The 26856-nt window shown below is 43.6% G+C and overlaps 1 protein-coding gene across 1 annotated transcript; it reads left to right on the forward strand.

Annotated features, from left to right (window-relative positions):
- Kdm1b (lysine demethylase 1B) lies at positions 1-26793 on the forward strand. The gene is made up of 16 exons (XM_026782928.1): positions 1-21; positions 1036-1074; positions 1944-2160; positions 3808-3992; positions 4715-4891; positions 5211-5285; positions 9284-9421; positions 10294-10465; positions 13939-14066; positions 16235-16366; positions 16724-16798; positions 19563-19679; positions 20720-20845; positions 21565-21684; positions 22972-23124; positions 24967-26793. Exons 1-16 carry the CDS (start codon positions 1-3, stop codon positions 25048-25050), a joined length of 1959 nt encoding a protein of 652 aa, XP_026638729.1. The 3' UTR covers positions 25051-26793.
- Positions 26794-26856: the final 63 nt, after the last annotated feature.

Genomic DNA, 26856 nt, shown 5'->3' on the forward strand with positions numbered 1-26856 from the left:
ATGTGCTCTCCAGACCTTCAGGTAGGCAATGTTTTTATGTTGAAACAGAAGTTGTACAAATCAAAATGCCCAGCGCAGTGAATTTTCACAAGTACCTGCTTATCTGGCTCCCAATACAGAAATGGAATACATGGCAGGTGCCTGGCGACCCTGCCAGTAAGTGTCCAACCTTGCTCCCCCAGAGTAAATTGCCTGCTTACTTCTCTAGATTACACTATTGTGGAATTGGCTTTGCTTGGTTTTGAACCTCATATAAATGGAATCATGCAGTGTGCTGTTTCAGAACCGCTGGTGCAGCCCGTCCATGGGGCATGTAGGCCGTTTGTCCTTCCACTGCTGTGACAGGACAGTGTACCTCAGCTTACCTCTTCTGCTGCCGACGGACTTTGGTTTGTATTTAGCTTTCTTCTGTCACAAAGAAAATTTACTTGAATTTCAGAAATATATGCATTGAATTTTGTTTTATCTGCCTTTTCAATCCTTTGAGTTTTGCTATGTAGCTCAAGCTGGGTTTAGAGTCTGTGAATCATCCAGGCTAGCTTTGTACTGCAGGTTTGAACTGTCATCCTTCTGCCTCATCCTCCGAAGTGCTGAGATTACAGTGGTGTGCCTGGCTTGAACATTTTCCTTTTTGGTAGAGTGCTAGAATGGAACCGAGGACTTCTGGCCTGCTAGACAAACACACTCTAGGAGCCGTATCCCTAGCCTTTAATCTTTCTTGTAGTACATTGCTTGGTCTCTAGGAAATACACCAAGGGGGAATTGCTGGGTGTGTCTGTCTGATACACAGCTTTAGTTCTGTGAGATAATGCCAGGCCTCTGTGTATTCCAGATGTGTGTTTCTTGTCAGAGCCCTCTCTGCCACAGGTACAGTCCTTTATTTTCGTGGGGGAACATCCTGACAAAAGTACACATCTTCCCACAGTCTCATTCTAGTGACATGCCAAACATTTTCCTTTGTGATGTTGAAAGAAAATGAACACGTAGGACTATATGTTACGGAAACACTTAATCAGAGTTGGTTTTCTTTTGCAGACTGACACCCCTGATCATTGTTCTCTGCCTGAGGATCTAGTGAGTAGTTTTCTTCATGTTCTGTATCTTTAATAAGTTCACTAAGTAAGTGACTCACACTGTGTGGATGTACATCAAAGCCTTTTGACTCTAACCTGACTGCATTGAGGAAATGCCACAATAGTTAGAAGAATTTGAAGTTATATTGCTTTACACTCAAGGGAACAAGGAAGATGCTTCTGCCTTGCTGCAGGGATCCACCTTCATAATCTTGTTTGTTGAGGACGCCATAGAGTCCTTCCAAGACAAAGAGCAGGATGGCCATGGTTTGGCTGTCTTGGCCTGGACTTGGCAACGGGGAGGACACTGGTGCTTTCTGACCACAGGGTAGCCACTCTGCCCTGACCCTGCTCACATACAGAATTGGGTCTAGCCCTGGCACAAGGCAGCTGTTTCTGGCAAATTTTTCTCTTTAGTTGGCAAACTCCACTTGTCATGTAACCAGATCTGGTTTTAAAATGATTTCAAATATTCTAAATTGCTAAACTCTAAAGTCCTGATCTTCCATGATTTGGGACATGGTTTGTTTGAGCTTGTTCTCGGTGTCTCAAGTTCTTGGCCCACAACAGATTTTCAGACAAACGGAGAAGGGTCATATGTTAGATCCACTGTGAATCCATTCTCTTCTTTGAAGGAGTTGTTCTGTTTTAGTGTTAGTGGGGGTTTAGTTCAGGGGGCTTTCTGTATGGGGGAAGAATTTTACCTAAGAAGGACTGTCTCAGGGTGTCTTTAGCTGGTTTTGTTTGATCTTTGTATGAAACTCTGAGACTTGTTGAGTCTGGATGTGGGTGGAACAGGAGGACTGTGGATAACAAGTATCTACCATCAGCATGTGCATTTCCCCTTTCTCTCTCCCTGGTACATCACAGAGAGTACTGGAAGTTTCCAACCACTGGTGGTACTCCATGCTTATCCAGCCTCCTTTGCTAAAAGACAGCGTGGCTGCACCGCTGCTCTCTGCCTACTACCCTGACTGTGTTGGCATGAGCCCCTCCTGCACCAGCACAAACCGTGCCGCGGCCACCACCACCAGCAGTGCCAGCCCAGGGAAGATGGAGCCCTCCAAGGCAGCCTCCTCTCCACTTGGTGAGAGATATTCTGGTTTCCCCTTCCTCACATCCCTTTCCCCTCCTTGGAAACTTAAGGGTAAGCAGACTGCAGAAGACTCTTGAATGTGACATGATACAAAGCACCCACTGTTGCACGCACTTGGCTGTGCATCACAGATTCAGCCAACCTGGGGGAAAGGTTCTGTCTGTATTCATTATATACAGCTTCCATATTATAGATTTTTATCGTGTGTGTGTGTGTGTGTGTGTAAGTGTGTAAGTGTGTAAGTGTGTAAGAGAGAAAGAGATTGATTATGACCGTGGAGGTTAGAAGAGAGGGTTTCTGATCATTAACAGCTATTTCCATAGCATTTACATTGTATTAGGTCTTAAAAGTCATCTAGAGATGGGCCTATGCAAATACTGTACCATCTAAATAAGGGACTTGACCATGTGTGCCTTTGTTAGACTTGTGTGGGTAGGGGTTCCTAGAACTAATTCCCTGAGGATGCTGAAGGAGGAGGCACTGGATCTATTGTACCATTGTATACAGTGTATACCTTACTTTGTAAAACCTAAAACTCCTGTTATTATTTATAGAATTTGATGAGTGTCTATTGCAAAGTTGAATAGCTGTGCCATTTACTGATTTCACAAACTCTGCTTTATCAGAAGGAAGTTTTAGGCTGTGTGAGCACTGATTTTTAGTATTTTTTTCCTCCTCCTTCTTTCTGTCTCTATTGACACCAGTAGAGATCCACTCTAAAAGATTCAGAATTTCGTGTCAGGCAGAATGTCAGTGGCTTCAAAGGAATTCTAACAACCCCACATCTTTACAGGAACAACACATATTTTTGAATATGAAACTAGATTTTTTTTTCCTATTCAAGGCCCAATACTGGACGGCCCCTAACAGTGGAAATGTGGGGAGCTCCACGCTGAGACCGCTGTGGTAGTTCCTAGTGTTTTGAGGGTGCACTGCGTTGGGCATTCAAATACCAAAGAGTGCACATTTGTGAAGACAGTTTGGCAGTGTGTAGCAAAGACCTTACAATGGACTGTGAACTAGCAAGCATTTCCAAGATGCCATCCTAAAGTCAATCCATTCAGAACTGCATGTGCAAAGAAAGGTGCTTTGGTTGCTGGTTAGAATTGAGTGTGAGAGGTGTGATCTAAATGTCGAGGAGAGGGGATGATTGACTGAGACACAGAGCCACTGTAGTTAGATTTAATGACATGGGAAAGTATTTAGAAGTAGATTTGACAACAACACCTTCGTTTGCCCAGCTTTATAAAATCTAGCATCTAGTATGTAATGATAGGACACTTTGGATCCTGGAACATAGCCTAGCATGGGACAAATCAGGGCTTAGGGATTCCACTTTGTAGTCAGTAAGTGCCAAAGAGTGAACTTTTTGTTTCTTTTTAATTCTAAAAATTACATTTATGTGTGTGCCACAGCACATATGGGTGGTCAGGGGACAGCTTCAGGAATGGTGGCGCTCTCATCCCCATTCCGTGTGGAGCTGGAACCAAGGTCATCAGGCGTGGTGGCAGAAATCTTTACTCCCTGAGCCATATTACCAGCCCCTTTGTGTGTGTGTACATGTGATGTACCTGTGATGTACTTCTCTAAGGTGTGAAAGTTACATCTTACAGAAGCTGCTGCTTTGTCCCCTGTCAGTTCTAGGCATGAACCGCTACTTCCAGCCATTCTACCAGCCCAATGAGTGTGGCAAAGCTCTGTGTGTGAGGCCCGATGTGATGGAGCTGGATGAGCTCTATGAGTTTCCAGAGTATTCTCGAGACCCCACCATGTACCTAGCTTTGAGAAACCTCATCCTCGCTCTGTGGTACACAAACTGCAAAGTAAGTGAGGACATGCCAGACAGTGGCATGGGGTAGAGGACGGCAATGAAGGAAAGGAGTGCTTGGTGTGGGGGTAGAACCTGGAGGCCAAGAGTTTTCCAGAGTGACACTGTTGCCTTTTGGGGCACATGACTCAGGGGTACAGGAAGGCTGTTCTATATACACAGTAGTATATTTGCTATATTCCCTGGCCTCTGCTCTGGAGACTCTAGTACCACTTCCATGTTGAGACAACTGAATACATGTTAACATCTTCTTATCTGAAATACTTGGGACCAGTAGTGTCTTCAGCTTTTAGAATTTCAAAAAAATTTAGAATATTTGAATAGACTTCTCCAGGTGTGCATCCCAATCCCAAAAGCCTTCCAGTGCTCTGAAATCTGAAACCTAAGTGTTCTGTTGGCAGTCAGGATTTGGAACATTTCAGATCTCATGTTTTCTAATTAGAGATCTCATCTGTCTGAGTCTAGGCATTTTCAGGTAGAGAGAGGGTCAGCCCTGTTAAGAACACCTTTGGACCATATGGAGTCAGAGTGCTACAGGGCATGAGAAGGTACAGAGCTCTTTGAGCTCCAGGACAGCTAGAGCTGCAAAGTGAGAACCTCTCTCAACAACAAAATGTAAAAATAAACTTTTAGCCCTAGTTTTTGTATTTTATATTCTGTTTGTTTTTAAATTGGGTGACTTTCTTTCTGTTGGTTTTGCTTTCCCTGTAAACACAGGAAGCTCTCACTCCTCAGAAGTGCATTCCCCACATCATCGTCCGAGGCCTTGTGCGCATTCGATGCGTCCAGGAAGTAGAGAGGATTCTTTACTTCATGACAAGAAAAGGCCTCATCAACACAGGAGTTCTTACCGTGGGAGCCGGCCAGCATCTTCTTCCTAAACACTACCACAATGTAAGCAACTGTCTGCAGCAGCTCAGCTTTGGTTGTGGTAAGCTATAATATAACAGAAACCAAAAGGAAGCCTTGTGAAGACCTTTTCCCAGGAGGAGACTAGAAGCACAGTTGCTCCAGGGTGTAGGGAAAAAGAGGTTACTTAAGACAGGTGCTGTCCTGTACTCTAGGAAAACAGAGCCTAGTAACACCAGAGAAATACAGACTAACCCTGCCTGGCAGCTAGAACCTGCCAGAGCAACTGTAGCAACCTTTGTTACCACTGTTCTAACTAGAGTTTCTTTGTGTTTTGTTTTTTGTTTTTCTTTTTTTTTTGAAGAAATCGGTTCTGGTTGTTGGGGCTGGTCCAGCAGGCTTAGCAGCTGCTAGGCAACTACATAACTTTGGTATGAAGGTGAGACACGGGTGAACTGGGGGTGGGGACAGGTGGTTCGCTGCTCCTTTGCTCCAAATTTTGTAAGACTTACAGGCCAGTTCGTAAATCTTGTGAAAAATTGTAGTAATTGGAGCTGTGGGCTGTGTTCCGCCACCCAGCTCCCGCCACCGGCTAGCTTTATCCAAAATAACAACACACAAATTGTATTCTTTTAAACACTGCTTGGCCCTTTAGCTCTAGCCCTTACAGGCTAATTCTCATATCCCGATCAACCCATCTCTAATAATAATCTGTGTAGCATCAGTCTTATCGGGAAAGATTCTAGCCTACGTCCATCCTGGGTCTGAGCTTCATGCCTCTGCCTCAGAGAGCAGAGCTATTGCATCTGCCCGGGAGAGGGGAGCATGGTGTCTCTGAGCTCACTTCCTCTTCCTCCCAGCATTCTGTTCTGTTTACTCCACCTACCTATGTTCTAACCTATCAGGGCAAGCAGTTTCTTTATTTAATTAACCAATGACCTTCCTCCATCAAAAAATGATACACACACTTTATTTGTTTGTTTGTTTATGAGAGAAGCTCACCTAGAACTGGGGTCAGGTGTCTGCCTCTTGAGTGATAGCGTAAAGAACACATCTTTTACAGCAGGTCCTAGGAAAGCTTTGGATTGGACTGAGTCGGTCAGAGCAGGTAGGACTTGGAGAGTACTAGACTATAGGAAGGAACTCAGACATTCTAGCCTGAATCCACAGAAGATCTTGGCAGGTTATTGCTAACCAGTGGAGATGATAGGATAGTTTGGGACAACAGATGGAAGCACAGAAATTCACTGTCTGTTGGGGAAGTTTTCAGTTAGCTTCCCTGCCCCCCAGTACTGAGGATGAAACCCAGGGCTTGTGTTATGCCAGGCAAGCACTCTGCTCTAGCCCTCGGATTTCTTTATGCAGACCAGTCACCCTTGGGATCTTATTCAGGAAAACATAAGCCCTGGCTTTCGAAAGCAGAATGGAATGAATGATCACATGGCTGAGCTAGAATTCTGACTCCTTAGCACCTTGGGAGGGCAGAACAATATGCCAGTTGCTGGCAAATGCCTTACTCCAGCTCACAGCTAGCCAGGATAGAGGCTGCTAGGGGGTGGGGCAGTATGGTTCAGCTGGGCCCAGAAGTGCATGTCTTCATCCCAGCACCAAGGAGACAGGCAGGCAGATCTGACTTGGAGGCTATCCTCGTTCTAGGCCAGTCAGCACTACATAGTAAGACTCTCTAAGAATCTGGTATCAAATCAGGAACCTTCCCCTAGCTTTCTCTGGTTTTCTAAATTGAGTGTTGAAATATGAGTGGAGGGGCTGCGTCCCCGGCACCCGGCCGCCCACATGGCTAGCTTATGCCCCGAAATAATTACACACACGGAAATTGTATTCTTTTAAACACTGTTTGGCCCATTAGTTCCAGCCTCTTCTCGGCTAACTCTCGCACCTGGACTAACCCATTTCTAATAATCTGTGTAGCCCACAAGGTGGCTTACCAGGGAAGATCTTAACCTGCATCTGTCTGGAGTGGGAGAACCATGGCGACTCCTTGACTCAGCTTCTTTCTCCCAGCATTCTGTTCTGTTTACTCTGCCTACCTAATTTTATGTCCTATTAAAGGACCAAGGCAGTCTCTTTATTTAACCAATAAAATTAACACAAAACAGAAGACTCTCACATCAATTGAGTACATTCTTCTTAAAACTTTTCAAAGACTTTGATTTTCATTGAAGGCCAAGTTAAATATAATTTTTTTTTTTTTTGTTTTGAGATAGGGTTTCTTTGTATAGCCTTAACTATCCTGGAACTCTTAGTAGACCAAGCTGGCCTTGAACTCGCAGAGATCCACCTGCCTCTGCTTGGGATTAAAGGTGTACGCCACCATTGCCAGGCAAGTTAAGTATAATTTAAGATTCAGACCTTTCACTTTTCCCTATCTGGCCCAGAGAGTGTAAATTTTTTGCAAGGTGTTCAAAAGTCACGTTTCAGATTGTCAAAAGTATTTAATAACTGTGCCTAAAAGATTTTTCTCCTGGGTAGATAGAGGACTCAAATTGTGGACTGCGTCATACTAGCAAAAACAGGAAAGTCAGTTGGGTTAAGAGGAAGTGTTTGTGGTAGGAAACCCCTTCTGTGAGCTATAGAAAGTGTGTGTGTTATTTCGGTAGTAGACATCAGGCACAGTGTCTTTTGTTTGTTTTTTACTTAGGAAACCTAGATTATATTATAGGTAATATCCAAAGTCTGGGAGACTGCCTTTAATGTTCAGCCCTTGTATACTAAAAAGAGATAGAAACGAAAAGAAATTAGAGAAAGAGGATAGGAAGGTAGAACCACAGCTGTAGCCCTCCTCGTTATGTTGGCGGGGGAGGTCCCAGAGGACTCATTACTCTCTCAAGTGATTGTGATAGCCTAGGAGACCATCCGCCCCCTTAAGGTTAGACAGCAGAGTGTTCTGGGTAACCTGGGCAGCGGTTAACTGGAGAGAGCAATTCAGAGTAGCGCTTCCAGAGGTATGACTGATACTGCAGCAAGGAGCACTCAAGTTGCAACCTACTGCAACCCCCAGGGCAAGGGCACTTGGAATCCTGGGGTCATGCAGAAACCTTGCCTGCTGCCAGAGAGCAGTTTTGCATCTCACTGGCATTAGACACTTGGAGATGGGTGTGGATTCTCTGGATTCAGCCAACTCTGTTAAGGTCATACTTCCATAGTTGAAAATGTCCTAGCAACACTGAAGAACAGGTATTTGGTGGAAAATTCAGCTCTTGAACATAGTTTTTTTTTTTTTTTTTTTTTGGTACAGTGTTTCTCTATGGTTTTGGAGCCTGTCCTGGAACTAGCTCTTGTAGACCAGGCTGGTCACGAACTCACAGAGATCCGCCTGCCTCTGCCCCCTGAGTGCTGGGATTAAAGGTGTGCGCCATCACCGCCCGGCTTGAACATAGTTTTTGTTTGCTTTGTTTGAGACGAGGAATTCCCAAGTAATACAAAGGCCTTACGCTTGAGCATTCTGCCTCAACCCCCTAAATGCTGGGTTTACATTCATGACTTGGACTAGATTTTAATGTGATTTCTAGGGTCTTGGGAGATGGCTTTGTAGACAAATTGTGTGCTGTGAAAGCATGAAGCCTTGAGTTCAGATTCCCAGCTTTCACAGAAATGCTAGAGGTGGCAGAGTGTGTCTATTATCCCAACAGTCTGGGAGAGGAGAAACAAGTGGATCTAGGAGATTACTACCCAGCCAGGTCAAAGTGGAGCTCCAGGTTCAGTGAGAGGTAGCCTGTCTCAGAATATACAGTCAAGTACACCTGTACACACATGCACACACATAAATATACCCACTGCCACACAAGTTTAAGTTGGAAAAACAAACTCACGCAGGGGCTGGAGAGTTGAGTCAGTGGTTAAGAGCACTGGCTGCTCTTCCAGAACACCTGGGTTTGATTCCTAGTGCTGATGTCGTGGCTCCCAACAGACTGTAACTCCAGTTACAAGGGGATCTGATGCCCTCTTCTGACCTCTAAAGGCACTGCATGACATGTGGTACAGACGTGTGTATTTCCACAAAACACGTAACATTAAGTAAAAAAATAACTTGTAGAATGCTGTTTAAAATTCAGTGATGGATTTACTCATTCATCAGATCTTTCTCTTGTTTTATGATGTATTTGAGATAGGGTCTCACTCTGTAGCCAGTGCTGGCCTAGAGCTCACTATGTAGCCCAGAGTGGCCTTGAATTCATGGCAGTCGTCCTGCCTCAAACCCCAGAGTGCTCTCAGTCACTGAATCTTACCTGATGTGAGACCACCCACCCACTCCTTGCTGAAGCTAGGCTGGTCTAAATGTGTACCTGTTCTCGTCGTACCTGCTGTAGTTGTTTCTGTGGAACTGAATCTCTGAGCATGGGGTTAACACTGTCACTCTGTTTTTGTAATTCTGCATCTGGTATGACTGTTCTGTTTCGATCCCAATTGTCTCTCTAGGTGACTGTACTGGAAGCCAAAGGTCGAATTGGAGGCCGAGTCTGGGATGACAAGTCTTTTAAAGGTGTCGTGGTGGGAAGAGGACCCCAGATTGTCAATGGCTGTATTAATAACCCAGTAGCACTGATGTGTGAGCAAGTGAGTGTCCTGAAGACTTGTGGGCTCTGCTTGCATAGAGCGTTAGTATGGACTGGGGGTAACAGCCCCATGGTAAAGCACCTGCCTAGTTCCATCCTCAGTGCTGGGGTGCACTAAGTACATTAATATGTTTCCAGAGTAGACAGCATACATAATTTCCTTCATACCCTCTGCAAAGTGTGTAATAATGGTTACACGGATGCCTTTCCCGTTAGGCATTTAAAAGACTTTCCCCAAGATCTTTATTTTTTATTTCTGGATCATTTTCAAGCCACTTAGTTGGTTCATAATCAAGCCCAGGGTTGCTAGGTTTATCAGGTGAAAATGTAGGATTCTTAGGTAGGTTTGTCTTTCAAACAAGTAAATTTTTTAGTGTAAGTATGCCCCAAATATTCATGAGCTAGTTTACATGCAGCATTTGGGCACAGTTAATACTTACAAAGTAGAGTATTTCTCTGCAGGTGTCTTCTAGCACCCTGTCTGTTATCTTGCTGACCTGCTAGGTCTAAGGCGATTGTTTTCCCCTGAAAGTTTCGGCTTCTCTGAGTGTATGTGATCATTTGCATGAAGATCTGAAGCAGCGACAGAGTGCTTAGTAAGGACAGGCAGCCCACAGCACCTGAAACATGAGCTGAGAATTTAGAGTGCATTGCCTGGAAGCTGCTGTTGTCACCCTCATGTCCCATAGAGGGGGGTGTTCCTGACTTCATTCTATTTCTGCTTCCTCACTTGGCTGTCCCCCAGCGAGCACACAGCTGCTGGTTTGAGTTCTTAGACTCTTTTCATGAGAGCGCTGCCTAACGTCAGTTTAGAACTTGTAGGTATTTTTTTCCAGGAAAGACTTTGACCCTGTTCTTCTTGTTATTTTGAAGCTTGGCATCAGCATGCATAAGTTGGGAGAAAGATGTGACTTAATTCAGGAAGGTGGACGGATAACTGACCCCACTATTGACAAGCGCATGGATTTTCATTTTAATGCTCTCTTGGATGTTGTCTCTGAGTGGAGGAAGGATAAGACTCTGCTCCAAGATGTCCCTTTAGGAGGTATGGGGAGAACGGTGGTGTGATGGTTCCCTCGTAGTGTCTGCAGGAGGGCCAGTCTTGACATGCATTACTCTCACTGAATGCTGCAGATTTTCTCAGAGATGGGCAGAACTTCCCTGGGGAAGTTCACGTGTGTGCACGCATACACACAGAAACACATCTTACTTTGAGTGGCATATTGTTTAACAAAATTATCTAAACATTTATTTCAGTCTCCCAGAGAAACTTACTTTAAACCTGTGATAAGCCCTCCATGTATGTGGTTACGGTTGTTAGCCCATATATGCCTTCTGAAGGTCTCTGAATATCAGTATTTCTTTCCTTTCTTTGACTTCGGCTCTAATAGATTGGTTTTTTTTTTAATATGTTTTGTTTAATGCATATTTTAAAGTAAGCGTATAAAATCAGAACTTTTGACTGTGGTACTTAAATGGGCAATAATAATCACAGCTCTTAAACCCTTGACTTCTTATGGCAGCCCATTTCCATGAAGGTACCGGCTGGGACATTGTGTACTGCCCCTTACATTTCTGTTTATGTAACTCGCAATTTTGTGATCTGCATTTTTCATTTGTAGTTCTTGGAAGCATGATTTTTTTTTGAAGTGTGAATGTTTGAACTCTTTAATATGTTAATCTCTTTAAGCGTGTATTTTGACAAGCGTGTTCTCAGTTCTTCAACTGATATTGTACTTTATTTCAGTAGCTAGGTGTTTTGGTTTTTCTTTCTGTTACTGGGATGTACTCTGACGGAAAGCAGTGTAGGAAAGGAAGGGGTTATTTAGCTTAAGTTATAGTACATCATAGTGGGAAAGTCCCATCACATTCACCATCCAAAGCAGAAAAAGAACGCATGTGTGCATTCTGCTTAGCGTGGTTTCCGTGCTTTAGCAACAGCCCAGTCCCAAAGCCCAGGAGTGGTGCTGCCCACTTTGAGGTTTTGTTTTCCCACATCCGTTAAGGCAGCTGAGACAGTCCCCCACAGACAGCCTGATATGTGTAATCCCTCACTGAATCTCTTTCATTCCCAAGAGATGCTACTTTGTATCAAGTTGACAATTTAAATTAATGGGCACACAGGGCATGTCTCTCCCTCCTCTTCTGCTGCCTTTGAGAGACCTGACTCACAGTCAGATCATTGTTGGAAAAAAGTGTTGGCAGACGAACCCTGACAGAATTCTCAGGAATGCCCTCTAGGCGGCCAGACCATTGAATAAGATGTGTAGTGTCCAGACCAATTGACCTGTTGTTAATCTCTTGAAACTAAAATTACTAGGCCCACTTGAAGTCTCCAAATTTTACATTTTTCTTTTCTTTTTGAGTCCTCCTGCCTCAGCCTCCAGAGTGCTGGGATTTCAGGTGGTCTCATCGTCACGCCCAGCTCTCTTCTCAGTGGCCGATTCTCTTCACATCTCTTTCTTAGTTACTCGCCTTGTTACAGCTTTTCGCCTGAGGGCTGGAGAGATGGCTCAGAGGTTAAGAGCATTGCCTGCTCTTCCAAAGGTCCTGAGTTCAATCCCCAGCAACCACATGGTGGCTCACAACCATCTGTAATGGGGTCTGGTGCCCTCTTCTGGCCTTCAGGCATACACACAGACAGAATATTGGATACATAATAAATAAATAAATATTAAAAAAAAAACAGCTTTTCTCCTGACCTTGTTTTAAAACATTAAAGGAGGCCTTAGAATAATTTATAAATAATTGCTTAAGCTTAATATTCTATTTAAAAAGTTTTGATAATGCATGCATATGTCTGTATGAAGTTATGGTTATATTCTGCCTATCAGTTTTCTGCAGTCTCGGTATAGCAGGAGAGAGAGAGAGAGGGAGGCTTTGGGGCTACAGGTCATTTCACAAGGAATATGTACTAAAATTATAAGATATTACTTATGTGACAATTAGGTTATTAGGTTGAAGCCCCTTTTAGTCTGCTTGTGCTTGATTTTATGCTGGGCTGTGACAATGGTGTCTCTCTTTTTCACTAAGTGACAGGAATGTAGAGACTATCAGCAGGCAGGAATGGGGCTGCTGCAAAGGGCTCTGAAAGTGACAGCTCAAGACACCAGGGCAGAAATCTGGGTATCTCTGTATGACAAATTAGTTAAGAATTACAACATTTTAGTGAGAATTTGGAATTGAGGCTGAGTCGGGATCTAGAGTTACACACACTGGCGCGCGCTCTCTCTCTCTCTCTCTCTTTCACACACACACACACACACACACACACACACACACACACACCGGCTACATACTGTTAATACATAACATACCTTGTCTCAGAAAGCTGAGGGCTCAGGTTAGTGCTTAGTAAGAAACCGTTTGTCTACCCTGCCCAAGGTGCTGAGTCCATTTTCCAGCTCTGAAAACAACAGATGCTCACTGGTGGTTCTAGTCAGGTAGGTGCACAGCACTTCATAGAAACCTGAAGTCTGTGACGTATGTGGATGATTGTCGTCACTAAACAGTTACCAAAGTGGACTAAGATGCTTGGAATTAGACCAGAGCCCTCAGATGCCAAGTGTGCAACACCCCCATTATCGTTTAGTTACGCCAATCAGAACAATTTCACAGGAATGTCTATAGTTAAAATTCCATTTGAATGGGATAGATAAATCCTGTACACGCCTGTAATACAGCACTGGGGAGGCTGAGGCAGCCGCTAGATAACACTAGACTGTAAGGCATGGAAGACCCAGGCGCTGGAGGCTGTACTTAAACTCGACAGCAGGAGAAGTAGGTCTAGCAGGGCTAGAATTTACCCTGAACGGATTTGAGAGCTGTGTGGCCAAGCCTCAAAGTGGGTAGGTCATAGTTGCTACTTGGGTGAAGCCAGCAGGCCCACCCTGCTCAGTCAGCTTTTGGAACTTAACTGTGTGTTCATTAGTGGTGTTGAGAAAGATTGCTGACACAGCAAGAGGCCACAGGAGAGACTGCACCTGAGCCGTCTTCCGTATTTCCGTTGGTTGAGGGGAGATGATACAGGAGCTTCAAGGCCACAGCAGTCAGAGCAGAAAAGGCATTGGTGATCCTGTCTGCCTGTGTAAGGGGACTTTTTCTACCTCTGGAACAGAGGAGACAGCTTCTCAACTAAGCAGGCGCTTAACGTGTTTTAATGGCCAACTTTCGTTTCCATCAAGATTAAGCATTTGCAGCTGGATGGTGGTGGCGCACACCTTTAATCCCAGCACTCAGAGGCAGGCAGGCGATCTCTATGAGTTTGAGGCCAGCCTGGTCTACAAGAGCTAGTTCTAGGATAGGCTCTAAAGCAACAGAGAAACCCTGTCTTGAAAAAAAAAAGTGTTTGTTTGCTGAGGAGTTGGCCCCATTAAGAATATATTGCATTCTATTTATTCCTGAGTTTACTTGGGTAAGACTGGAAGTTTTGGGCTCTTTTGGGGAAAGCAGGATCAGGAATTGGACAGGAAATTGCTCCTCAGCTGATGATTTTGCTCTGATCCGTTCTCACCACAGAGAAGATAGAGGAGATCTACCAAGCTTTTGTGAAGGAATCTGGCATCCAGTTCAGTGAGCTGGAGGGACAGGTGCTGCAGTTCCACCTGAGCAACCTGGAGTACGCCTGTGGCAGCAGCCTACACCAGGTAAGCCCGTGGGTCCTCAGATACTCTGGTGTGCAGCTGGGGAGCGGGCTCATTCAGTAAAGTGCTGCTGTATAAGCGTGTGGATCTGAGTTCGGATCCCCAGGACCCCTGAGAAAACCAGATGTGTGTACTTATGATCTCAGTGTTGAGGAGGCAGAGAGGAGGCTTGCTGGTCAGTGAGCTTTGCATCTCCCTGTCTCGAATGTGTCTGTACAGTTGCTTGAGTGCTGCTGCATGTATACACTGGTTAGAGGCCAGCCCTCCAGAGCTGGTTCTACGCCTTCACTGTAAAAACTCTGACTAAATTCTGCTCCTAGGCTTATGCAGCAAGCACTTTCAACCAGAGAGCCATCTTCCTGGCTGTTTGTGTAACCCAGGCTGGGTTTGAACTGGCCATATAGCGCCAGCTCTTCTTTTCACCACCTCCCATGTTGCTGGGGATACAGGCACATACCACCACTTGGCTGGTACTTTGTCTGATTGTAAAGTTAAATATTGCTTGGTAGCACCAACTAGTCCCAAACTCAGGTTTCTCATCCCTCAGCCTCCCAGGTGATAGTGTTATAGACATGTACCACTATATTGCCTGTGAAGAAGTTCACTCTGTACACTCCAAGAAGGGAGGGATGCTGCGCTGGACCTGAAAAGGACCAAGAGTCTTTCCTTTGCTGCTCTTAACCCTGTGCAGGGGCCCTGAGAGTCATTTTAGTGGGGACATACTGTTTACAAACACTGCTCCAAGAAACTAAAGTTGTAGCATTGCACTTCTGTCCTGTTGGTCTGCAGAAGTGAATTTTAAGCTGGCCTAACTCAGCCAGCTGCGATCAACAGTCCACTCCCCTGCTAGGGAGCAGTCTGGAGAGCACCGCCGCCTCCATGCTACTCTGCGTTACAGTTTGGATTGAACCATTTCCCCCAAATGTGCTGGCTCCTGGCCTTTATGGAACTCCTACCCGTGTTGAGGGTAGAAATTTGGCAGCTATTCCTGTGGAGTTGGAAAAAATGCGTGCAGTTTGACCTCCAGGGATTTGCCTTCACCAGAGTTGCTGATGAACGGACTTTGCCTGCTCTAGCACGTGGCCCTGGCAGGCCTTACCCTTCTCCTGTTCCCTCTGCCTTGTAAAAACTGTTAGCTTACATTCCTAACGCTAGCTACCGAGGTTTATACCCACTTCCACCTCCTAAGGCTGACTCCCAGCGTCCAGCTATTGAAGAATTGAAGTCCAACAATCTGAAGACCCATTGGGCTCACCTAATTCATATGCCCAATTAAAATGAAATATCTCTTCCTAACACGAGGGCTCCCTCTTTACTTTTTTAAACTGCTGTTTGTCTATGTGTTATATCTGTCTCTCTCTATTCAGAGGCAGACCTTTGTTCCTCTGGGACACACCCCTGCTCCCTTTCCCTTGTTCCTTCCCCCTCTCTCCCCTGTTCCTGTCTCCTTTACCACAGCATCCCAGCCCATTCTAATGCAGGCCTCCCTTCTCTTCTCTTAAAACTTACACCTACGAGGTCATTTGCGGCTGCTTTTCTGCCAGAGTCAGAGCAGCCACTTTAACTTTTCTTGCCTGCTAAATAAAGGTTCTCTGTGAGCAGGGGTGTTGGGGTGTGGTTTGTGCCTAATCTGGGGTCTGGGAGGGAGCCCCCGCCGTGCAGGAGCCCCCTTCATCTGATGCTTCAAGTAAACATTTTTTTCTTTAATCAATAAGTGGTACCTATTCTGAAATAATTAAACCTTCTCCCATTTGTCACGTGTGTGGGTGAGTACGTGCATGTGTAGACCAGAGGACAATCTCAGGTACTGTTCCTCAGGTGCTGTCCACTTGTATTTATTTTGAGACAAAGTCTTACTCTGTAGACTAACTGACCTGGAAGTTAGGGCAATACCTCAGTTTTCTAGGTGCTAGAACTAGAGGCATGAGCTGCCACGTCTGTTTAGATCATTTGTTCTACTGTAAGCTTTTCTGTTTGTCACATAGTTTGCCTTCCCCAGGCACTGGTCTACGCTGGGGCTGGTTGGTTGTCCTCATTTCCTCTGTGATTGGTACTCTCCTCTTGCGTGGGGTGGTTTTCTCCACCCGGAACTTTTTTTTTTTCCCTGATGTCCTCAGGAGCAGCTTGTAGGTTTACAGTATGGCTTCCTAACATACTGTATTGTTTCCTAGGTGTCTGCTCGCTCCTGGGACCACAATGAATTCTTTGCCCAGTTTGCTGGTGACCATACTCTTCTAACTCCTGGATACTCTACTATCGTTGAAAAACTGGCTGAAGGACTCGACATTCGCCTCAAATCTCCAGTGAGTTTGGATGGGTGGGAGACTGGGGAGGATGTGAAGTTTTGGGAGGATGTAGTTTTAAGAACAATACAGGGTTTCGTAGCTCATGACCTCGCTAGCCCTAATTCAACACTAAGTTCTTCATCCCATGGGCTAATATCTTCATAGTTTCAGAAATGATCTGCCTTACTTTGTGCTATAATAAAGCATTTTCTATTATCTTGCCATGTTTATAAACTTTAACTGAGTTCAGCTGTAACCATTCAAGAATGCTGCATGCCCAGTACACCCTCCTCTGCATAGCCTGAACTGTAACATACACACACTGTGGGAAAGGTCCTGACCCTCACAATGTTGCTAAATGTTTGTCTTGAACAGGTGCAAAGTATAGATTATACTGGAGATGAAGTGCAAGTTACCACGACAGACGGTATAGGGTATTCTGCACAAAAGGTAGGTGCTGGGGTCCCACTAGGATAGAGCACCGTACTTCCAAGGGCCATGTTTGCCATCAAGCAGTTTGTCCTTGGAGTCTGCCGAGAGACTTGTTGGTTTCTAACGAAGCAGGTCTACTCACAAGTCGTGAGTAGCTTACAAATCTGAAATATTCAAATACTGTCTAAACACATGGAAGATGGAGTTCTGTGTTCCTTAAAGTGGGTTCTGTAGTCCACTGGGCCAAATAATTGAATAAGAAAATCCCCAGGGCTGGTGATTGAGTTCCAGTGTGAGGACCTGCATGTTGTCCCCAGTTCTTCCTCCTGAAAATGCCTTGATCATATGAATTTGGGAAGTTATATAGCACATCACCCTTAGGATTGAAAGGGATGCTGGAACCCTTTTCAAATTCAAGTTCTTGTCTTGAAACTGTATTTTCATGGAGCTTAAGGACTTCGATGTAGTTTGGACTCTTGATAGCCAGCCAGCTTCAATAGGTGAATAGTGCAAGATGCTGAGTCTAGTTGCTGACATCCTGATGTGAAGCATGGTACTGGAAAATGAAGGCAGCTACCCTGAAAGCTTGGTTATTTCTGGAGTTGAAATGATGATGAAGAGATCTCACGGATGGACCCTGTCACCTGCTAGACTAGCTTTGCTTTCTCTCTGTCATCTGACAGCTTTTATGGTCCTGGATATTCATACAGAATCAAAGGATTGCATCTCACACAGGGAGGATGGGGCCTAGAGATACAATGGGTTGGAGGTGTCATCAGCTGGCTGGGAGACTGTGCAGTGCTTCTCAGGGCCCTGTAAGGATTCTCGTTTTTCAAGCCTCTGATTCTCTGTGTAGCTTGCTGGGAGCCACTGGGCAGTCGTGTCCACTGTAAGCTCCTACTATGTAACTTCCTCCAAAGGCTAGTATTTTAAGTATGGGCTTTTAAAATTACAACTCAGCTCCATTCAAGGGAGGGAATTCTGTGTGTCTGCATTTTAGTGTCAAGGATAACATGCTACTTGGTATTTCCCTGCCTGGTCACCCTCTCCCTCTGCTGATGTTGGCTAGACATATGCACTCCTGAGCCTATGTTTTCAGGACTTCCAGACGAGTCAACATAGGTGCAAACCACACTTTAAAATGTTTAAAGCAGATATTCTCATTATACGGCTAATACTCATCACCGTTTGTATTGGGAGTCTTCCTGCTGTGCAGCCCAGCTGGACAGACTGCGACTGTCTAGGTTGCTTTCACAGATAATGAGCCTCACTGTCCTACCATTGGGAGTTTATACTTGGGAAAGTTTTGTTGGTAAGACCTGTAGAACTTATGGGCAGTTGTGTCAGCTGCTGTTTGGCGCTGACTGTTTTGTTGGTCGTGTGGATGCTAGTGCATACAAATAGAACTCAGAACAACTCTGAACTTACTCTGATCCCGGAACCAGCGGTTAAACCAAGTACGTGGAGGGTTTGAGGCTGTTGAGATTCCAGTGCATTCTTGTTTCATCTAGTCCTGCAGATATTGAAAGGCAGCTGTAGTTCCTTCCCTTCCTCTTATGCAGACTCCCTTGCCTCTAAGGTTCTCCTTGTGACATCCAACCAGTCGCATACACATCTGGGAGGTGCAGCCTGTCTGGCTTTGCTTCACTGTTGCTGCCTCTGCTGCCAGCACAGTGGTTAAAGTGCTTGGTTCTGCTGTAGCAGGGGTAGCAGAGGTTCCATGAAGCCAAAAGATGGGGCAGAAGACACCTGTTTTGCTGGTGCAGGTCTTTCTCTATGTAGGGTGATTCTGGTGCTGGTAGTAGTGATGACTTCTTGGTTGATTCTGGAACCAGAACTTTCTGAATGGTAAGTTGAGACAGCAGTTATTCTTGATGGTTTGTTTTTATTATGTGGCTTCGAGGATCCCATTTTTCCCCAATAGGTCCTTGGTATGTAGCCTTGGTTGGCCTTAACCTTATAAGTGCTAGGATTGTTGTGCTACCATACCCAGCTGAGAGTTCAATTTGACCTTTAAAATTACTTGAAATCTTTTTTTATTATTATTTATTTATTAAAGATTTGTCTCCTCCCCGCCACAGCCTCCCATTTCCCTCCCCATACTTGAAATCTTGTAGTAAAGTACTTTCTGCTTAAAACGTTCTCATGTGGTTTCAGTTTATAATGTGCTTATCAATTATGGAGCATACTACTGCCTCCTAGTTTAAAGTAGTACTCTGATTCTGAGATCAGTAGGGGTAGACATTTTCTTTGTTGTATAGACTGTTGGCAAGGAAGGTATTGAGAATGACAACAAGCTCAGATGATTTGGGGCACTCCTACCCCCTTTCTTTTTCTTCATTTTTTGTGGACAAGATCTCACTGTGTATCCAGTTGGCCTTCAATTTGTTATATAGTCCAGATATAACAAGATGGCTTTGATCATCTTGGTCTTTATCTCCAGAGTGCTGGGATTACAAGTGTTTACCATCATGCTTGGGCCACTTCCATAAATAGTGCTGCTTTTCAGGGATGAAGTCTGCTACCCTCCCGACCCAGCTTACCATTAGCCATCGAGAAGGTTCTTGTGTACACTCCTGTGTGCCACTTCTGCTCAGCTAGGCACTCTTGTGTAATGAACAGCCTATGTGAACTCACATACCACCCCATTCTTAGAACATAAAGTGGGATATTGGCAGTTTTACAGCCGGAAGTAGATCAAAGAGGAATGTTCAGGTGTTGGTTGGTATGAGCACGGAGAAGTGTGGGTGGTTTCAGATGCTATGTTAATTGTTCCCCACAGGTACTGGTCACGGTGCCACTAGCCATTCTACAGAGAGGTGCCATCCAGTTTAATCCTCCATTGTCAGAGAAGAAGATGAAGGCCATCAATAGCTTGGGTGCAGGCATCATTGAAAAGGTGACCTAAATTACTTTAGCCTCAAAACTCCAAGACCAGTGCCGGCTGATGGTTTGTTTGGATAATAACCTTTTGTACAGTTAGGCAAACAAAAGGAGTAAGAGTAAACAGAATGTACTATATACATGTATGTCAAACAACTAATTTTAATAGTTAAAAAATGGGGGCAGGAAAGATATTTTTTAAAAAGTTTAGCCTTATTTAAAAATTTCTGATATAATTTGGATAAAAAAGGCCAGCTGAATTCCATTTTGACTTTTAGTTCTCTTGAACCCCTAGATGAGGTTTCATGTAGTCTAGATAGCCTTCAAACTGTGTAGCTAGGGGTAGATTTGAAGCCTTGATTTTCCTGCCTCCACCTATCAAGTGCTGAGATTATCCCCCTGCCTACCAAGCCCAGCTGAGAAATGAGTCTAGTCATCTGAGTTTGACTTTGCTATAAGCAGCTCTTAATTTGTTTTGTTTCCCGTGTCCGTGTTGTGGGCTCCCTTAGTAGTAAAGGCCATGCTGCAGATACTAGAAGGCCTTTTGAGTGGTGTGTAGCTTATGGAGCTCAGGATTAAATAGGTGGGCAGTTTTGAATCTAGTGCAATTGTCTGTGAGTAGACTTCTAGGTTGTGTCTGAATCATACCACCTGTACCATGGGATGGTTTGCGAGTCGGGCAAGGGGCTGGAGATTGAAACACACACACACATACTCACACACACTCACACAGATATGGGTCATCCTTGAAACAAAAATGCCCTTTTTACTGTATTACAGGGCAGCTTATATAGGCTCTCCTTGACTGATGGCCACGCCCTAGCTCTAGGGACTTTTTAGCTGCAAGCCCACCAGAAACTACTCCCTTGCCTTCAGGAACTAACTCATGATGGTCTTGTGCTCAGAGCAGCTGCAAGCATAGGAAAACAAGTTGTTTACTCCGGCAGGCAAAGGGTCACAGAAAATTCAGGGTCTAAGGGTCTGCAGTCCCCAACACGTGTCAAGATGGCCAATGATCGACACAGGGTGGACTTATTCTCCCTGCTTGCTTTCCAGATTGCCTTGCAGTTTCCATATAGATTTTGGGACAGTAAAGTTCAAGGGGCTGACTTTTTTGGTCATGTTCCTCCCAGTGCCAGCCAACGAGGGCTCTTTGCTGTATACTATGACATGGACCCCCAGGTAAAATGTTGTGGTGTGGTTTGAGTTCCTTCTTGAATGTTAGGGTTTATGCATTATGTGCCATGAGCAGGAATGAGTGATGGTTGTGTAGATCTGTGGTATGTGTTTATATTCTAGGGAGGATGCACTGATTGGGACATTTTCTTTGGGAAAGGAGTCCCAATCCTTGCCCTGTTTTCTTAAAAGTATCAGTTCTGCTCTGTGGGGCTTGAGTCAAAGATCAATGAAAGCTTATTTCAGGTTGAAAGTGAATTCCTCACAAAAGGTCGGTGACAGCGCAGTAAGTCAGTGGACCAACGCTGAGCTAGGTTAGGTAGGGGAGGTCCGTGTGAGGGCTGTGATGAGAACAGATGAGTAGAAAGCTGTGGCAGCTGTGCTGTAAAAGGAGCCTCGCCACTGTTTCCTGCTTCCCCCCATTTGGGGAAATGCTTTAAAGGGTTCAGGTGGAAGCCTATAAGCCCTTATTTAGTTATTCCTGCAGATTTCTTTCTCAGTCTTTCTGCTGCTTCTCCAACAAAATTTTATAAACAGCCAAGGGAACCTTGAATTTGACCTTTGTATTATTTCATGAGTGTTTATGCTCGTGGGGTGGTGAGTAGTGTGCATGAGGAGAATGGATGGGGACTGAAGAGAAAGGGCAATGGGACACAGTGATATTGTATGTGGAACTGAGCCTTTACAGCAAGTGCCCTGTGCTTTTCCCTGTGTGCCTGCAAAAGCAGCAGAGTGTACTGATGTCCGTGATCACAGGGGAGGCAGTAGCATCCCTCAGGACCATGGATGACAAGCAGGTGTTGCAGCAGTGCATGGGCATCCTTCGGGAGCTGTTTAAGGAGCAGGTGAGAAAAACTCTCCTTGATAGGATAAACGTGCTTATTGTGGAATGGATGTGAGCAGGTGGAACTGGAAGCCAGTCTGTGTCGCTGAATAAATACCAAGGGATCAAGACAGGCCAGATTGGTTTTCCTTGCAGTTACCATCTCCACCTGAGTACCCAGCTGAGTATCTGGGCTGCCATAGCAAAATGCCAGAGCATGGTGCCGAGACTTATTCTTTTATAGTTCTGCAAGCTCAGGCCCAGGATGAAGATGTCTAACTGGGTCAGTATCTGTAGACTCTTTATGGCTTACAGATGTTTTCCTTGGTATCCTCAAATACTTTTTCTTCTGTACTGAATTAGGCCTTCTCTAACGTGCCTTTTGTAATCCAGTTACCCAGTAAAGATTCACGCTTCTAGTTCCATTCAGATGGCCTTAGTACTTGGATCTGTCAGGGCTATACAGCAGCAGTCTTTTTTCTCATCACATCATTTATACTTACCTGCCTTTCCTAAGACTGTAAAAGGCCATTTTTTTATAGTTCCCATGTTTACCCAAGCTGTAACAGCTTTGACTATCATTCTTTAAAAAAAAAAACCAAAACTATATTTAAGTGTGCATACTATCACCCATATGTGTAGGTCAGAGGACAGCTTCCTTCCACTATGTGAGTTCTTGGAGATCACTTAGGTCCTCATGCTTTGGCAGAACTGCCCTTATCCACTGGGCATTTTCTAAAATTTCCTAGTGCACCAATAAGCAACTCTCTCCAAGGAGCTCCAGGTACCTTCCCCATTGCCTGGAGGTCTGGAAGCAGCCTGATTAAGAGCAGAAATAGAAGTGGAGTGACTCAGAATGTAAATTGAGGGGAACTCAGCTGTCACCAGCTCTTTGTAAAAGAAAAGATCTAACTAGTCATACAATCCTGCCAGTCATTCTCAGCTTGGGTTTTTAGTTATTTGGAATTTAGTTATTTCACCTGTATTTTTAGTTATTTGGAACTATGATTTATAGGGAAGTGTTTTGCATGTTAAACTTGTCCAAGGCCAGTGGACAAAATCAAGTTTAGTTTACAGCCACTGTAGCAGCTCATTGTACAGTGTGTCTTTGGCAGGTGAAGCATAGACGTGAAGGGATCAAGTGTGGCTGGAGAAGGGAGAGTGCACAGGAAGGGAGGAGACACTGCTGCTTAGGCTGCCACAGTAAACTGAGGCCTAGAAGGGAAAAGTTTATTTCTAACTGGGTTGTGGTGTATCCAAGTTCCTTTTTAATCATTTTGTTAAAATAATTTTTTGTTTGCACATCAAGGAGGTCCCAGATCCCACCAAGTATTTTGTCACACGATGGAGCACAGAGCCATGGATCCAGATGGCATATAGTTTTGTCAAGACATTTGGAAGTGGTGAGGCCTATGACATCATTGCTGAAGAAATACAAGGATCTGTCTTTTTTGCTGGTGAGGTACATATCTTGACATCAGTATTTTCAGTTAAAGTGGCTCAGTCTTAAAACTCAAATCAAGCACGTTGAAAGTCTCCATTCTGAAAGTCTGTCTTATATTTCTGCCAGCAGCCATTTTTAACTGTCTAGTTTTCCTGTGAACACATCATTCTTTAGATGTATCTTTCTGTCTTAAAGTACTTATATTGACATTGTATGATTTAATATTAGACTCTGACTTACTTTGCTATGTTAAAATAGAACTTACAGTCTCCATGCATCATTCTTTTAATGCAGCTATTTTACTTAGTTGGTATCCGTGCTCTTTTGAGAGCAGGTCTCACACTGTAGTCCAGGCTGGATTGCAGCAATCCTCCTGCCCTATACTCTGGAGATTGCAGATGTGAGCCAACGCACTTGGTATGTGAACTGTCATGTGCATTGTAATGTTTATTGCTGAGCCAAGGTGTTCATGGGTTCCATTATTAAACAGTTTCCTGCTTTTTTGATAGCTATTTTGGTGCCTGTCTCCCCTAGCCTTTAGTCATCTCCAATTCATAGTACACTCCCTCCTAGCTCGCTTATTATCTGAAACCCTGGAGTCTTTGCACTATTCACTGACATGAGATTATAGTATAGTACTATAGTATAGTACGTTCTCCCATTTTCTTTATCCTTAGATCTTCTGTCCTTCAAACTCTTGGACTACCAACCTTTCTTATTTCTTTATTCAACTTTGGGAGAGATCTTTGGTAATCTTTTCACCTTGGAATGAGTATTTTCTTGCCAGAATTTTTGTTGCCACCCCATTCTGACACCATCACTGGTCATTTAGGCTTTTGAAAAATGTTTCCTGTTTCTCTTGCTGGTTGTAAAGCACATTTGAGACGCCTTCCCAGCTCCAGCAGTGGCATCACTGCCTGGGAATCTTTCCTTTTGGTAGTAACTTTGCTTTTTATTTAACATGATGCCTGTTTTTATGAGAAGAAGGGCATGTTTGTGGGGAAATGTGTGCCATCGCCCTGGAGCTGTCCACCTTGGTGTATTGTTGCTGTTGTTTTGGAGACAGGGTTTCATAGGCTGGAGTTACCAAGTAGATTATGCTTGCTGGGCAGAAAACATACCCTAGAGATCCACCTTCCTAGAATTGAGTACAAGAACGTGCCACTACATCAGGTTTTATAAACATGTAGATCCTTGTGTTTGAATTACTTTATCAACCAGAGGAGGCACAGCAGTATCTGTCACCTAGAGCTTTGGAAACCAGGTGTTGTTTGCGCTATGCTTCAAGCCCCAAAGATTCTTGTAGAATTGGTTTGCCTTTTGTTAGTTCCTGTCCTCTGTCCCATCATAAAGGAAGCTCTATTACAAGTCTACCAGCAGTCAGACTTTTTATATTGTAATGTGGGATTACAAATCGGCTTTATCTTAAGACATCTTAAGCCAGCTGTGGAAATTGTATATAATGGCCATACGAGGCAGCATTTGCCATCTGCTTCTAGAGGTGTAAGTTTTTTAGAGGCTAAGATAGGATTTATTTAGACTTTTTTGCTTTCCCTGGGCAGTTATTCCCATTCTCTGAACACCCATTGCTGAGGCTTATGTGATCTGGACTTTCCAGCCCAGTACTTACTTTTACTGTCCTAGATAGTATTTCCATGAATGCCACAGTACTTGGCATGGTGTAGAAGTCTGTTAAAGCCAAGGTTCAAGGCTCTGTCATGAACACATAAATCATTTTTAGGTAGGTCAAAAAAAAAAAAAAAAAAAAAAAAAAAAAAAAAAGTACAAGGTCTTATGACCTGTTGTTGATGTCATCAATTCTTTATGCACAGTCTGAAACAGTTTCTTTCCCCCCCACAGGCAACCAACAGACATTTCCCACAAACTGTTACAGGGGCATATTTGAGTGGCGTTCGAGAAGCAAGCAAGATTGCAGCCTTTTAAATAGAACATGTATGGATGGACCTACCTTTCTTCTGTGTCACAAATAGAAAAGTTTGAAACACAAGTTAAACTTAAAAGAGAAGAGACTGTATAGTAAGATTGAAATGTTTCTGTGGTGACAGGAAAATGCAAACCCATTTCACTCTTTTGAAATCACTGACTTTCAAAATCCTTCTAGGCACTTACACTGATTTTATCTTTCCATAGGCCCAGTTAGTGCTAAGTCCTGTGGTTTTCAGAAGGCAGCACAGTATAGCCTAAAATTGAGACCTTATGGATCCCTTCAGACTGGACCATTCCCATTGGCAGATTTCTTTTCCTATATTATGAGTCACGTCATCCAGCAGGAGTCACTAGAAAACTTAGAAAGCCATGTGTTCTGTGACAATTTTTCAGTCCCTTTACCAATGAGCCTTAATATTTCTACACAGCTCCAATATTTGGGCTTTTCTTAATTCTCAATTCTTTTTTGATACAATTTGAAGGTATGACATTAAGCTAGGCTATTTTATACTACATTTCTTTTCATTGGGTATTCAAAACTTAATATTTTGATATTTTAGGTCTGTGCACTCATCAGCAACACAAGAGAGTATGTATGTTACATTCTCAATGGGTGCAGAATGTTTTCACACTATAAAACAAACCATTTTTGGGTGGGCAGTATACTTAAAATTTGGCAAATCTTGTCAGAATAATTTAAAAGCCCCTCTTATTTTTAAAGTACTTTATAGTTCTAATATTTTATATAGTTTACAGTAAGTTTCCCATAGGCAGGTCCACTGGAAAACTGCAGAAAAACTTAATTATCTTGGTACATAGCACATACTTTATAAGCCATATGTTAAAGTCTGAATATGGCAAAACTTTTCCATTTAAAGTTTGCTTAATAAACATAGGTTTCAGGGTCTTTTAGATGCCTATTCTGCCAAGAGACTTCAGTTGACAAACTAGAAATATGCTTTTGTTTTAAAAAGTCATTGAACAGTTCTTTGATCTGCTTTTAAAAGGGGGCTACAAAGGACTTTAAAGCCACTTTTTGAAATTAGGTATTTCTGAAATATAAAATTAGCTTGTTAACAGTGAAGTAAGCTCTAGACAGTCTAGATATAAACCCTCCCTGTCAAGGCATGATACAAGCCAATGACTACATATTTAAAAGTTAATCATTCACTATACTTAGAGGTTATTTGTTGAGACTCATTGGTACTGATAAGGGAAGTATTCTGCTTTAAAGTGTAAGTAAAAATGTTTAGTGTGTGTGAAGTGATAAATGTTAAAATTTCAGTCTAAGTTATTTAGTTTCTAGGCACTTGAGCTTGTATTATGCCATTTCGTATAAATGTGTATTTAAATTTTAGTTTTAAGTGACATACTTAATTTCATATGTTGTTCTACAGGAACTTTGGTACTTTTGAGTTGCTATGTTTTTCAACCTCTTTAAGATTTTTGTTAGAGAGCCGGGCGGTGGTGTTGCACACCTTTACTCACAGCACTCGAGAGACAGAGACAGGGGAATCTCTGAGTTCAAAGGCAGCCTCTGGTCTACACAGTGAGTTCCAGGACAGCCAGGGCTATACAGAGAAACCCTGTCATAAAAAATTATTATTATTAAAAAAAAATGTTACAGAGCAGAAGTATACTTACAGTGATTTAACTACACATCATGAGTGATTGGTTATGTAAAACTGCTTAAGAACTTTTGCAAATACCCTTAATAAAAGGTTTTAGCATCACTGTCAACTTTGTTTTCAGTCTTTTCAAACAATCCCTTCAAAAGTGGTCCTTTATTACTGAAGAAATCTA

This window comes from Microtus ochrogaster, chromosome 16 (genome assembly GCF_000317375.1).
Source record: "Microtus ochrogaster isolate Prairie Vole_2 chromosome 16, MicOch1.0, whole genome shotgun sequence".
NCBI classification, from domain to species: domain Eukaryota; kingdom Metazoa; phylum Chordata; class Mammalia; order Rodentia; family Cricetidae; genus Microtus; species Microtus ochrogaster.